Raw genomic sequence first — 14,975 nt, forward strand, 5'->3', positions numbered from 1 at the left:
CTGCTGGCTTCCTCCACCTGTGCCTGTGGCTGGGGAGGAACTGGAGGCACTGGGGGAAGAGGAGGCAGTGAGGGAGAAGGAGGCAGTGGGTGAGGAGGAAGCACTGGGGGAGGAGGAGGCAGTGGTGGAGGAGGAAGCACTGGGGGAGGAGGAGGCAGTGGTGGAGGAGGAGGCACTGGGGGAGGAGGAGGCAGGGATCTGTGGAGGGGGATGGAGCCTGTCCCGGTGGGATGCACAGAGCTGCCTGCTGCAGGCACTCACACAACCTGAGCCCCAGGCTTTCCTGGAGAGCCCCTGGTGGCCTGAGCCCTGCATCCAGCTGGTGTCTTGTCAGCAGTGGTGCCCCCAGGGCTCAGTCCTAGGGCTGGGGCTGTCCAAGATCTTCACCAGTGATGTGCATGAGGGCACCAGGGGCACCCTCAGCCACTCTGCAGGCAACACTGAGGCAGCAGTGTTGAGCTGCTGGAGGGCTGGAGGCTCTGCAGGGGCACCTGGCCAGGCTGGCTGGGATGAGGCCAGTGGGTGAGGTTCACCAAGGCCAAGGGCTGGGTGCTGCACTTGGGTCACAACAACCCCAGGAAGGCTCCAGGCTTGGGGCAGAGTGGTTGGAAACCACCCAGCAGAAAAGGCCCTGGGGGTGCTGGGTGACAGCAGCTGGAGAGGAGGCAGGGGGTGCCCAGGTGGGCAAGAAGGGCACCAGAAGCCTGGGCTGGAGCAGCAATGGTGTGGGCAGCAGGAGCAGTGTGCTGGGCACTGCTGAGGCCACAGCTTGAGTCCTGGGTTCAGTTCTGGGCTCCTCACTCCAAGAAGGACATTGAGAGGCTGGAGCAGGGCCAGAGAAGGGCAACAGAGCTGGGGAAGGGTCTGGAGAAGAGGGCTGGGGAGGAGCAGCTGAGGGAGCTGGGGGTGTGCAGCCTGGAGAAGAGGAGGCTGAGGGAGACCTCATGGCTCTCTACAGCTCCCTGGGGGGAGGCTGGAGCCAGGTGGGGGTTGGGCTCTGCTCCCAAGGAACAAAGGACAGGACAAAAGGAAATGGCCTCAAGCTGTACTGGGGGAGGTTTAGGTTGCCCATGAGGAGCAGCTGCTCCTCCCAGGTCCCTCTCCGCCCCCTGCAGTGACACAAGCTCAGGTTGCTCCTGGCAGTGAGATGAACACCAAACCCCCAAAGGCCAGAGGAGACCTTGCCTGTGAGACCAGCACCTCCAGAAGGTTTGTACAAGGTTTGCTCAACCACAACAATCCCTCCTGCAAACAGCAGTTCCAGAAGGAAAACCTCACATCAGCGCTGCCCTGATGTCATTTCTGTGCCCTGCATGGCCACTGGGGGTGGCACTTCAGCAATCCCACCTGCAAGTCACCACCAGGACATGAAGCAGTCCCAGCCCAGTGGTTGCCCCAGCAAGGACCCAGGGTGGGCTGCCCAGGTAGCTCTTACCTGCCGATGGGCATCCACCAGCTGCTCCTCCAGGGTCGCCACTCGCTCCAGGGCTGCTCTCAAGCGTTCCCTGACCTGCAGAGGTGTGGCACAAAGGGAAAGCTCAGTCCTCATCCATGCCCATGGGCTGAGGGAGCTCCCAGCCTCTTGGGACAGGCATCTGTGGGAGAGAGTCCAACAGAGAGCTACCAGCATGCTGGGGGGACTGGTGCACTGCCCTGTGAGGAGAGGCTGAGAGCCCTGGGGGTGCTCAGGCTGGAGAGGGGAAGGCTGGGAGGGGACTGAATAAATGTTTATAAGTATCTGAGGGGGTCAAGAGGGAGAAGAGGGGATGGACAGGCTCTGCTCCTTGCACCCTGGGATAGCACAAGAGGCAATGGATGGAAACTGCAGCACAGGAGGTTCCACCTCAACATGAGGAGGAACTTCTGCACTGGGAGGCTCCCAGAGCCCTGGAGCAGGCTGCCCAGAGTGGTTGTGGAGTCTCCTTCTCTGGAGGCTTTCCAGCCCTGTCTGGATGTGTTCCTGTGTGAGCTGTGCTGGATTCTGTGCTCCTGCTTTGGCAGGGGATTGGACTGCACGATGTCTGGAGGTCCCTTCCAACCCCTAACATCTGTGATCTGTGATCTGTGATCTGTGATCTGTGATCCTGTGTCTGCCCAACAGCCAGGCTCAGCTGGATTCAGAGCCAGGACACAGCCTCAGGGATTCTCCAGACCATTGCTTGGGGGACTGAAAGCACTTTGGAGAGGAACACCCTGGGCCAAACTGGCTCTTGGAGATGGCCAGGACAGCTTGAAGATTCCTTTTGTCAGGGGAAGGAGATGCTTGAGGCAAGTGAACTAGGAGGAACAACAAGAGTCATAATGCAGGCACTGAACCAGGGAGCCAAATGCCAGCACTCACCACCAGCACAGGAGTGACCCAGGGGAGGACATCCTCCATCCCCAGTGGCCTCAAACCCAATCATTCACCTGGCAGCCCCCCAGCTCCTCACACAAGCATGCTGCAGCTTTTGGGGGTCCCAAGATCTTTCTCCTGAGGGACCCCCAGGTCACCACCCAGCTAAGAAACACAAACAATGGCATCCAGCATGAGGGAAGAGGAGGCTGGGAGAAGGTGAGGAGATGAGGAAGAGAACAGGGGACAGGCTGGGAGGGTTGGGGCTGTTCAGCCTGCAGAAGAAAAGGCTCCAAGGAGAGCTTAGAGCAGCCTTGCAGGCCCTGAAGGGGCTCCAGGAGAGCTGGGGAGGGACTTGGGCCAAGGGCTGGGAGTGCCAGGATGAGGGACAATGGCTTTGAGCTGGGAGAGGGGAGATGGAGACTGGAGAGGAGGAAGAAATTGTTGAGAGTGAGGGTGGGGAGAGACTGGCACAGGTTGCCCAGGGAGGCTGTGGCTGTCCCCTCCCTGGAGGTGTTCAGGACCAGGCTGGATGAGGCCTTGAGCAAGCTGGGCTGGTGGGAGGTGTCCCTGCCCATGGCAGGGGGTTGGCACTGGATGAGCTTTGAGGTCCCTTCCAACCCAACCCATTCCATGAATCTATGAGCTAAGGTCAGCCCTGAGCAGGGGCTGGCCCTGGGGCGAGCTGGCAGAGGTCCCAGCAGCCTTCTCACCTTTTCATCCAGAGCTTTGTGATGCTCAAAGAGTGACTTGAGAGCCTTCAGCACCTCCACCTCGCTGGAGACCCCCGAGGGGGACTGGGCCTGGCGCTTGACCACGGTCATCCGGAGGGACCTCTCATGCCTGGACACCAGGCACTCCAGGTGCTCCAGCAAGAGCTGCAGGAGGGGCAGGCAGGAGGCTGTGAGCACCCCCGGGGGCTGGCAGTGCCAGCTGCAGCCCAAGCAGCCCCGGGCTGTGCCCTGGGGGCAGCAGGGGCAGAGCCTTACCCGAGTGTTGTTGCGCTCAGCCTTCAGCTCCGAGATCTCCTCCTCACGCTCCAGCAGCTGCTCCCGGCAGGCACTCAGCTCCCTGGTCAGGGTGGCAAACTCCTGTGGGAGTGGGGCAAGGGTGGAGATGGAGGGCACCGTCCCACTGCTGGCACCCCCTGAGGTGGGCCTGTGGGCTCTCTGCCAGCAGCACAGCAAAGAACCACAGAGTGATGGAGTTGTTTGGGTTGGAAAAGACCTCTAAGGTCATCAACCAAGCAGCAACCCAACCCCACCATGGGCACCAAACCAGGGCCCCAAGTGCCATGGCCACAGCTTGCTTGGACACCTCCAGCCATGGGGACTCCACCACCTCCCTGGGCAGCCTCTTCCAATCCCTCAACACTCCTCCAGCAAACAAATTTTTCCTCCTCTCCAACCTAACCCTCCCCTGGCACAATTTCAGGACATTTCCTCTCCTTCTATCACCTGAGACTGGGGAGCAGAGCCCAACCCCCACCTGGCTCCAGCCTCCTCTCAGGAGCTGCAGAGAGCAATGAGGTCTCCCTCAGCCTCCTCTTCTCCAGGCTGCACACCCCCAGCTCCCTCAGCTGCTCCTCCCCAGCCCTCTTCTCCAGACCCTTCCCCAGCTCTGTTGCCCTTCTCTGGCCCTGCTCCAGCCTCTCAATGTCCTCCTTGGAGTGAGGAGCCCAAAACTGACCCCAGGACTCGAGGTGTGGCCTCAGCAGTGCCCAGCACAGGCCATGAGCAGTGCCCTGTGGAGCAGAGCCTTCACCTCCATCACCCCAAATGCCAGCACAGAGGCACTAAAGAAGATCTGGATGATTTTCCTCTGCCCTGGCCATGGCCTGGAATCTCCCAGGAGATGTGGAGGTGCCTGGCCCTGGCTCTGATCTGCTCTCAAACTAAGCAGGGACACCTATAAATGGATTAGAAAGTGAAGGAGAGGTACCTGATCCTCAATCAGAGGATGCAGCCCTGGCAGTCCTCAGGAGCCCTGTGGCAAGCCCAGGAAGGGAATAATTTGCATCACAACCAAAGCCCCAAAGCTCAGAGAAGCTGGAGAAGGCACAGAGAAGCAGAAGGGAGGCAGAGAGAAGCTGGAGGGAGGCACAGAGAAGCTGGAGGGAGGCACAGAGGAGCTGGAGGGAGGCACAGAGGAGCTGGAGGGAGGCACAGAGGAGCTGGAGGGAGGCACAGAGGAGCTGGAGGGAGGCACAGAGATGCTGAAGGGAGGCACAGAGAAGCTGAAGGGAGGCACAAAGAAGCAGAAGGGAGGCACAGAGAAGCAGAAGGGAGGCACAGAGAAGCAGAAGGGAGGCACAGAGAAGCTGGAAGGAGGCACAGAGAAGCAGAAGGGAGGCACAGAGGAGCTGGAGGGAGGCACAGAGAAGCAGAAGGGAGGCACAGAGAAGCAGAAGGGAGGCACAGAGAAGCAGAAGGGAGGCACAGAGAAGCTGGAAGGAGGCACAGAGAAGCAGAAGGGAGGCACAGAGAAGCAGAAGGGAGGCACAGAGAAGCTGAAGGGAGGCACAGAGAAGCAGAAGGGAGGCACAGAGAAGCAGAAGGGAGGCACAGAGAAGCAGAAGGGAGGCACAGAGAAGCTGGAAGGAGGCACAGAGAAGCAGAAGGGAGGCACAGAGAAGCAGAAGGGAGGCACAGAGAAGCAGAAGGGAGGCACAGAGAAGCTGAAGGGAGGCACAGAGAAGCAGAAGGGAGGCACAGAGAAGCAGAAGGGAGGCACAGAGAAGCAGAAGGGAGGCACAGAGGAGCTGAAGGGAGGCACAGAGAAGCAGAAGGGAGGCACAGAGAAGCTGAAGGGAGGCACAGAGAAGCAGAAGGGAGGCACAGAGGAGCTGAAGGGAGGCACAGAGAAGCAGAAGGGAGGCACAGAGGAGCTGGAGGGAGGCACAGAGAAGCTGGAGGGAGGCACAGAGGAGCTGGAGGGAGGCACAGAGAAGCTGGGGGGAGGCACAGAGGAGCTGGAGGGAGGCACAGAGGAGCTGGAGGGAGGCACAGAGAAGCTGGGGGGAGGCACAGAGGAGCTGGGGGGAGGCACAGAGGAGCTGGAGGGAGGCACAGAGGAGCTGGAGGGAGGCACAGAGAAGCAGAAGGGAGGCACAGAGGAGCTGGAGGGAGGCACAGAGAAGCAGAAGGGAGGCACAGAGAAGCTGGAGGGAGGCACAGAGAAGCTGGAGGGAGGCACAGAGGAGCTGGAGGGAGGCACAGAGAAGCTGGGGGGAGGCACAGAGGAGCTGGAGGGAGGCACAGAGAAGCTGGGGGGAGGCACAGAGGAGCTGGAGGGAGGCACAGAGAAGCTGGGGGGAGGCACAGAGAAGCTGGAGGGAGGCACAGAGGAGCTGGAGGGAGGCACAGAGAAGCTGGGGGGAGGCACAGAGGAGCTGGAGGGAGGCACAGAGGAGCTGGAGGGAGGCACAGAGAAGCTGGGGGGAGGCACAGAGGAGCTGGAGGGAGGCACAGAGAAGCTGGGGGGAGGCACAGAGAAGCTGGAGGGAGGCACAGAGGAGCTGGAGGGAGGCACAGAGGAGCTGGGGGGAGACCAGAAAGCATCAGGGAGCTGTCTGGGCAAGCAAGGAGAGGTTTAGAGGCTCAGGGCAAGAGGAGTCTTGCACAAATGAAAAAAAGCTGAGATGCCAAAAGGCCTCTGCCCAGGGGCACCTCCTGCTTCTGCCCATGCTGTTGGGTGCAGCAAAGGTGGCACCAAAGTGAGCAAACCCTCCCCCAGCTGTGGCAGGAGCTGTGGCTGGGAGCAGGCTGCTGGCTGCAGCTGCAGGATTAAAGGCACTGCAAAGCCTCTAATTGGAGGGATTGCTCCTGAGTGCCTCCGGGAGACCTGGCCAGAGGGCTGTGAGGGGAGAGCAGCACTGCTGACTCAGCACACAGGGGATGGAGCCCTGTCTGTCTTGTCTGTCTGTCCATGCTGGGAGCTGGCAGAGCCCCCAGCCTGGGCTCTCCTTGCTGGGGCAGAACTGTGCCAGGGGAGTGAGTGCCATGGAGGGGATCAGGAGAGCCCCAGCAGAGAGGATTACAGAGATTAAACCCTGCTGGGTAAAGCCAGGGCTTCCACCAGCACCCCCCTGGGCTCCCACCAGCACCCCCCAGGGCTTCCACCAGCACCCCCGTGGGCTCCCACCAGCACCCCCTGGGCTCCCACCAGCACCCCCCAGGGCTTCCACCAGCACCCCCCAGGGCTTCCACCAGCACCCCCGTGGGCTCCCACCAGCACCCCCCAGGGCTTCCACCAGCACCCCCGTGGGCTTCCACCAGCACCCCCCTGGGCTCCCACCAGCACCCCCCAGGGCTTCCACCAGCACCCCCCAGGGCTTCCACCAGCACCCCCGTGGGCTCCCACCAGCACCCCCCTGGGCTTCCACCAGCACCCCCCAGGGCTTCCACCAGCACCCCCTGGGCTCCCACCAGCAACCCCCCGGGCTCCAAGCAGTGTGCTGGAACGTCCTGGACCTCTCAGCTACAGCACTGTGAGACTAAGGGGATCATCCACAGGGAGGTGGTGTCCATGGGGACCATCCATGGGGAGTTGGTGTCCATAGGGATCATCCACAGGGAGCTGGTGCCCATGGGGATCATCCAGGGGGAGCTGCTGTCCTCTCCTCAACATGAGCTCATAGAATCACAGAACAGTTTGGGTTGGCAAAGCCCTCTTGAGATCATCCAGTCCATCACCAACCCAACCCCACCATGGCCACCAAACCCTGGCCCCAAGTGCCATGGCCACACCTTGCTTGGACACCTCCAGCCATGGGGACTCCACCACCTCCCTGGGCAGCCTCTTCCAATCCCTCAACACTCCTCCAGCAAACAAATTTTTCCTCCTCTCCAACCTAACCCTCCCTTGGCACAATTTCAGGACATTTCCTCTCCTTTGGCTCCAGCCTCCTCTCAGGAGCTGCAGAGAGCAATGAGGTCTCCCTCAGCCTCCTCTTCTCCAGGCTGCACACCCCCAGCTCCCCAGGACTGCCTGGGCAGGAGCTCCATGCAGGTGAACAAGCAGCAGTCCAACATCTCAGGGCCCTGCTCTTGCGGGAGCACAACCAGCTCCAAGAGCTCAGCACTGAGCTGCCAGATCCCTGCATCCTCCCCCAAAATCTTGAGACACTTTAAAGGGGCTGGAGCAGGGCCAGAGAAGGGCAACAGAGCTGGGGAAGGGTCTGGAGAAGAGGGCTGGGGAGGAGCAGCTGAGGGAGCTGGGGGTGTGCAGCCTGGAGAAGAGGAGGCTGAGGGAGACCTCATTGCTCTCTACAGCTCCCTGGGAGGAGGCTGGAGCCAGGTGGGAGCTTAGACTCCCTGGAGCTCTGCCTTCTGGGGGCTCAGAGATGTCCCCAGGGACTACCTCGGGGTGCAGCTCGGCCACCAAGCAGGGGAGAAGGGGAGCCACAGGCAGGAGCAGCCCTGGAGCCTGTCCCACACTGGAGTTTGCCCCTGGGGACACAGAGCCCTGCCCCACTGTGGGTCTGTGCCACACACACTGCAGGGCAGGTTCTGCTCTGTCCTCCTCTGGGGCTCCAGCAGAAGGACCTGGAGCTGATGGAGAGGGGCCAGAGGAAGCCACAAAGATGATCAGAGGGATGGAGACAGGCTGGGAGAGTTGGGAATGTTCAGCCTGGAGAAGAGAAGGCTCCAGGGAGACCTCAGAGCAGCCTTGCAGGACCTGAAGGGCTCCAGGAGAGCTGGGGAGGGACTTTGGCCAAGGGCTGGGAGTGCCAGGATGAGGGACAATGGCTTGGAGCTGGGGAAGGGGAGAGGGAGGCTGGAGAGGAGGAAGAAATTGTTGAGAGTGAGGGTGGGGAGAGACTGGCACAGGTTGCTCAGGGAGGCTGTGGATGTCCCCTCCCTGGAGGTGTTCAAGGCCAGGCTGGATGAGGCCTTGAGCAAGCTGGGCTGGTGGGAGGTGTCCCTGCCCATGGCAGGGGGTTGGAGCTGGATGATCTTGAGGGTCTCTTCCAACTCAACCCATTCTAGGACTCTATGATTCCCTGCCCACCCCACTGATGGCTCTGCCAGCTCCCTGCATCCCACAGCACAGCATCCAGCTGGCACCATGCCCTGAGAGGATGCAGAGTGCCACATCCCCACCCCCAGCCAGCACCCAGCCCAACCTCCCCAGGCAGCACCTCCCCGGGCAGCACAGCCAGACCTTGGCTCTGGTGACACTGGGCAGAGGCTGCCAGCCTCCTGGGTGCCCATCCATGAGCCTGGGTGCCCAACCTTGCCCCCCTAGGAAGGATTTCTTCAAGCAAAGCAGCTTGAAGCCCATCCCAGCAGGATCTGGCACACTGCAGTGAGCTCCTGGGCAACAGGGCCCGCAGGGAAGGAGGGAGAGGATGAGGCAGGTCCCTGGAATGCCCCCCGGAGTGCCCTGGGGAAGAGCCCCCCACAGCCTCCTTACCTGGTACATGCACATGCTGGGGTCAATCCCATTGGGCAGGTTGGCACCGCTGGGTGTGCTGCCCGGGTTCATGCTGAGCCCTCATCTCCCCCGAGGGTGAGTGGCACTGTGGGCAGCAGGGGCTGTGGTGCCCGGGCACAGAGCCCCCAGAGCCCCCGTGCCCGCACAGGGAGCAGCAGGAGGCAGTGGGAGCTGGGGGCAGTGCCCCACCCGATGCCCACCCTGATCACATCCTTCTCTGCGGTGCCAGCAGCTGCAGCTGGGTAGCCAGCCCAGGGGTGGGGGCAGCCCTGCCAGCGACTCCCTCCGTGCTGACCCAGTTTGCTGTGTGCCACCCGTGCCCAGGACCCCTCATTGGAGCAGGGGAGGCTAAATCCCTGCCTGCCTTAATCCCGGCGGCAGCACAGCCTGACCTGGAGTGCTCCCAGCTGCAGCCTGCAGGGACGCTGGCAGCAGAGGGGACAGCAGCCCCTGCCGGGGGCTGGCCCACACGGGGGCACATCTCTGAGCACTGGGAGCAACTCCTGCTGGGGAGCAACCAGGGAAGCACTGCTGGGTGCTTTGGTGGCAGCAGCCTGGGCAGAGCTCGGGAGGGATTTTTGCCAAGGGATGGGAGTGCCAGGATCACAGAATCAGAGAATTGTCAGGGCTGGAAGGGACCTCAAGGCTCAGCCAGTCCCAACCCCCCTGCCATGCCCAGGGACACCTCACACCACAGCAGGTTGCTCACAGCCACCTCCAGCCTGGCTGCAAACACCTCCAGGGATGAGGCTTCCACCACCTGAGGGACAATGGCTTGGAGCTGGGAGAGGGGAGGTTGAGACTGGAGAGGAGGAAGAAATTGTTGAGAGTGAGGGTAGGGAGAGCCTGGCACAGGTTGCCCAGGGAGGCTGTGGCTGTCCCCTCCCTGGAGGTGTTCAGGACCAGGCTGGATGAGGCCTTGAGCAAGCTGGGCTGGTGGGAGGTGTCCCTGCCCATGGCAGGGGGTTGGAGCTGGATGAGCCTTGAGGTCCCTTCCAACCCAACCCATTCCAGGATTCCTCCTGAGCTGCTTTCCCCCATCCAGAGCAGAGGAGAGATGCAACATGAGAGAGATGTTGTACAAGGAGCTGGGGGAGTTCAGTCTGGAGAGGAGGAGGCTGAGGGAGACCTCATTGCTCTCTACAGCTCCCTGAGAGGAGGCTGGAGCCAGGTGGGGGTTGGGCTCTGCTCCCCAGTCTCAGGTGATAGAAGGAGAGGCAATGTCCTGAAGCTGTGCCAGGGGAGGGTTAGGTTAGGTTGGAGAGGAGGAAGAATTTGTTTGCTGGAGGAGTGTTGAGGGAGTGGAAGAGGCTGCCCAGGGAGGTGGTGGAGTCCCCATGGCTGGAGGTGTCCAAGCAAGGTGTGGCCATGGCACTTGGGGCCAGGGTTTGGTGGCCATGGTGGGGTTGGGTTGGTGCTGGACTGGATGAGCTCAGAGGGCTTTGCCAACCTTAATGATTCTGAGATCCTCATCCCCTGGCTCTTTCCCTACCTCTGGAGCTCCTGAGGTTCCTACTTCCATGCTGCCTGTTCCAAGTGTGAACTGTTGATGTGTTTGTAAGTGGAAGGGGAAGACTTTCTGGTGACCATTTGATGTCAGGACCTTTCCTACCTCCTGGGGGACCTCAAGGGAGTTCAGGGAGGCTTAGAGGCTCTGCCCACCCCCAACAAGCCCCAGGAAGAGCCTATCCCCATGGCTGGAGGTGTCCAAGAAGCTGCAGCTGTGGTGCTTCAGGACACAGTTCTGTGGCCATGGCAGTTGGGTTGATGTTGGACTCAATGCTCTTGGAGGTCTTTTCCAACCTTAATGGTTCTGTGACTCTCTGGAGCTGGCTGACCACCAGCCCCAAGCTCTGTCCTGCCTTGTGCCATCAGTTTGGATCCATCACCCATGTCCTGTGTGCCCAGAGTGCCCCAAAGCCCAGCACCCAGGCCAGGAGCATCTGAGGTCCCAGCACCTGCACAGTCAGGATGGACATCAGTGCTGGAGGCTCCTGCCCCCCCTGCCTGCTGGGCTCCTCCCCACATCACTCCCACCATGGAAAGTGCAAAAGCTCCCCAGATCCTGCTCCCCTTTCCCCCCCATCCCTGAGCCTGGGCCCTGGGACACTGTCTGCTGCCCCAAGAGACCCCCTGGTGGGGGTGGGCATCTGGGATCCACCCTGCACAGCCCTGCAGCACTGAGCCACCTCCTCCTCTTCTGACCTGAGCATCTCCCTGGAGGCCAAGCTCGAGCCCAGGCCTCTGGAGCACCTCGAGTGGGTCCTGCAGGTGGAGGAGCCTGGAGCAGAGCAGCACCAGAAACTCCACTGGAGCCACAGCAGGTCCTCACCTCCTGATGTCCTGGGGCCTGAGCACCAACCTGTGGCAGCCTCCCTGCCCACTGCCCATCTGCTCCAGCTCCAGGGCCCACTGCCACGTCCCAATGCCCCCAGCTCTGCCTCCAGCTTCCCCCTCAGGACCAAGCTGAAGACAAAGCCTCAGCACCCTCTGGGCAGGGGGGCTGGTGGGAGGGAGGCCTCCCGCTGAGGGAAGGGGCAGGGAGTGGGGGCTGCCCTCCTGCAGTGTGGTTCATGTCCCCACGTGGGCACTCTGGAGGTGCCAGCCTGGGCTCACCACACTGAGGGCTTCCCAACACCCCTAGAGCTGGCTGAAGGCAGCAAACCAGAGGCACTGCCCAAAATGTGCCATCTGCTCCCCTAGTGCTGTACCCAAAGGGCTATCCCTCAGCACTGGTCTCACTGTCCCCTTCCTCAGGGGTCCCAGGGAAGGTTTTGCCACTTCTCACATCCTGTGCCCTGTGCAGCAGAGGAGATCACAGCCCCACAGCTGCCCACATGGCCTCACAATGAGGGGTGCAGAGCAGAAGGGCAGAGAGCTGAGATGGGTACAGAGGTCAAGGGCAGGTACCTGAGCTGTCTGTGGCTCAGCCTGGCAGGACCTACCTGTGCCCTGAGCTGCCACACAGCTGCCAGCTCCTCACTGCCACACAGCTGCCAGCTCCCCATTGCCACACATCTGGCAGCTCCTCACTGCCACACATCTGGCAGCTCCTCATTGCCACACAGCTGCCAGCTCCTCACTGCCACACAGCTGCCAGCTCCTCACTGCCACACAGCTGCCAGCTCCCCATTGCCACACATCTGGCAGCTCCTCACTGCCACACAGCTGCCAGCTCCTCATTGCCACACAGCTGCCAGCTCCTCACTGCCACACATCTGGCAGCTCCTCACTGCCACACAGCTGCCAGCTCCTCATTGCCACACAGCTGCCAGCTCCTCATTGCCACACAGCTGCCAGCTCCTCACTGCCACACATCTGGCAGCTCCTCACTGCCACACAGCTGCCAGCTCCTCACTGCCACACAGCTGCCAGCTCCTCATTGCCACACAGCTGCCAGCTCCCCATTGCCACACAGCTGCCAGCTCCTCACTGCCACACAGCTGCCAGCTCCTCACTGCCACACAGCTGCCAGCTCCTCATTGCCACACAGCTGCCAGCTCCTCATTGCCACACAGCTGGCAGCTCCTCATTGCCACACATCTGGCAGCTCCTCATTGCCACACAGCTGCCAGCTCCTCATTGCCACACAGCTGCCAGCTCCTCATTGCCACACATCTGGCAGCTCCTCATTGCCACACAGCTGCCAGCTCCTCATTGCCACACAGCTGCCAGCTCCTCATTGCCACACATCTGGCAGCTCCTCATTGCCACACAGCTGCCAGCTCCTCATTGCCACACAGCTGCCAGCTCCTCATTGCCACACATCTGGCAGCTCCTCATTGCCACACAGCTGCCAGCTCCTCATTGCCACACAGCTGGCAGCTCCTCACTGCCACACAGCTGCCAGCTCCTCACTGCCACACAGCTGCCAGCTCCTCATTGCCACACAGCTGCCAGCTCCTCACTGACACACATCTGGCAGCTCCTCACTGACACACAGCTGGCAGCTCCTCACTGCCACACAGCTGCCAGCTCCTCATTGCCACACATCTGGCAGCTCCTCACTGCCACACAGCTGCCAGCTCCTCACTGACACACATCTGGCAGCTCCTCACTGACACACAGCTGCCAGCTCCTCACTGCCACACAGCTGCCAGCTCCTCACTGCCACACAGCTGCCAGCTCCCCATTGCCACACAGCTGCCAGCTCCCCATTGCCACACAGCTGCCAGCTCCTCACTGCCACACAGCTGCCAGCTCCTCATTGCCACACAGCTGCCAGCTCCCCATTGCCACACATCTGGCAGCTCCTCACTGCCACACAGCTGCCAGCTCCTCACTGCCACACAGCTGCCAGCTCCTCATTGCCACACAGCTGCCAGCTCCCCATTGCCACACAGCTGCCAGCTCCTCACTGCCACACATCTGGCAGCTCCTCACTGCCACACAGCTGCCAGCTCCTCATTGCCACACATCTGGCAGCTCCTCACTGCCACACAGCTGCCAGCTCCTCACTGCCACACAGCTGCCAGCTCCTCATTGCCACACAGCTGCCAGCTCCTCATTGCCACACAGCTGCCAGCTCCTCACTGCCACACATCTGGCAGCTCCTCACTGCCACACAGCTGCCAGCTCCTCATTGCCACACATCTGCAGCTCCTCACTGCCACACAGCTGCAGCTCCTCACTGCCACACAGCTGCCAGCTCCTCACTGCCACACATCTGGCAGCTCCTCACTGCCACACAGCTGCCAGCTCCTCATTGCCACACATCTGGCAGCTCCTCACTGCCACACAGCTGCCAGCTCCTCACTGCCACACAGCTGCCAGCTCCTCACTGCCACACAGCTGCCAGCTCCTCATTGCCACACAGCTGCCAGCTCTTCATTGCCACACATCTGGCAGCTCCTCCACCGCTCCCCACCAGGGCCAGCCTTGCTCCGGGCATCAGCCCCCAGCGCGGTGCCAGGCCGGAGCAGCCTCGGGGCGGGCGTGTGGTGCCCGCCGGGGCGGTGCCCACCTGCGGCAGTGCGGAGCTGAGCTGCCTCTGGAGCTGGTCTCGCTCCCGCAGGGTCTCCTGCAGGCGGCTCTGGGTGGCCGCCAGGCTGTCGCGCGTCTCCCGCAGGGTGTCCAGCAGCTTGTCCCTCTCGTCCAGCATGTTCACCATCAGCTGCTCGAAGTCAGCATCGGCCTCAGAGCCCTGGGGGGGCCCCAGAGGGTCCCCCTCGCTGATGGTGGGCATCACCTCGCACATCATGGCGAGCCGCGGCGGGCGGGTCCCGAGCGGTGCCCGCGGGGGTGGAGGGCTGCCGGGGGGCTGCTGTCGAGCCCGGGGCGAGGGGGGGGGGAGGTGCCTGATCACATCACTAAGGGCTCCTGAGGGGCAAGGGAGCCAGCCTGGGAGGGGGCAGCACGGTGGGGAAGGTGAGGGGGAGCCCCCATCCCTTCTGCTTGAGGGCTAAGCAAAAGCTGGCATCACTCCGGCAGGGACGAAGAGACCTTCTTGGCACCACCAAGCCCTCGGGTGTAACTCTGCTTGTCACCGTCCCTTGTGTCACCTCTCTGGTGCCTCTGGAGGGGATGCAGCGTCAGTGAGCCATGGGGGTGCTCAGAGAGGGGCAAAGCAACTCCTTGAGGTCTTGTCCCAACGGAGAGCCCAAGCTGGCAGCAGCACACGGAGGGTCCTGGGGCTGGTTGGGCTGCCTGGGCATGCTGAGGAGCAGGCTGGTGCTAGGGGGCTGGAGGAGAAGGTCACTGCTGACGTGGGAACATGGCTCTGCTTGGCATCACAGGTCTTCAAACACACAATGGTGACCTGCAGGAGAGGACATAGAGATCAGATCCCTCCTGCTGCCCCCCCAAAGCCCAAGGCACCTCCCAGCACCCTTCATCTTCCATCAAACCCTGGAGGGCTGCAGCAAGTGGGCTCAGCACCACCAGGAAAGGGCTGTGCCAGGTGGCACCATCCTGCACCCATCTGGTCACTACCCTGCACCCAGCATGGTTCCAGGCTGCAGGGAACAGCATCTCCAGCACCCAAACCCCTGCAGAGGTCTTGGACATTCACACTCCTGGGCCAGGAGCCCACCCCCTCCATGCAGCACCTGGGGCCCAAGGTCCAAGTGTCCTCCAGCTGCAGAGGCTCTCCCTTTGCAGACAATCAACCTCAACCCTGACTTTGGTCCCACCCTGGCATGAGCTGGATGATCAGAGCAGCAACCTCTGTCCCTCTGGTACCAAGAGGGGACAGCTGCCGACT

At 61.8% G+C, this 14,975-nt stretch overlaps 1 protein-coding gene across 1 annotated transcript in view; it reads right to left on the reverse strand.

Annotated features, from left to right (window-relative positions):
- Positions 1–13,973, reverse strand: part of PPFIA4 (PTPRF interacting protein alpha 4) — a 63,282-nt gene extending 49,309 nt beyond the window's left edge. Inside the window, exons 1-4 of the mRNA XM_054395968.1 lie at positions 13,737–13,973; positions 3,325–3,426; positions 3,049–3,213; positions 1,436–1,510 (exon numbers count right to left, since the gene is read on the reverse strand). Of these exons, the coding sequence (XP_054251943.1) occupies positions 1,436–1,510; positions 3,049–3,213; positions 3,325–3,426; positions 13,737–13,973 (579 nt within the window). The remainder of the gene's footprint in view (positions 1–1,435; positions 1,511–3,048; positions 3,214–3,324; positions 3,427–13,736) is intronic.
- Positions 13,974–14,975: the final 1,002 nt, after the last annotated feature.

The sequence above is a fragment of the Indicator indicator genome, chromosome 35, assembly GCF_027791375.1.
Source record: "Indicator indicator isolate 239-I01 chromosome 35, UM_Iind_1.1, whole genome shotgun sequence".
NCBI classification, from domain to species: domain Eukaryota; kingdom Metazoa; phylum Chordata; class Aves; order Piciformes; family Indicatoridae; genus Indicator; species Indicator indicator.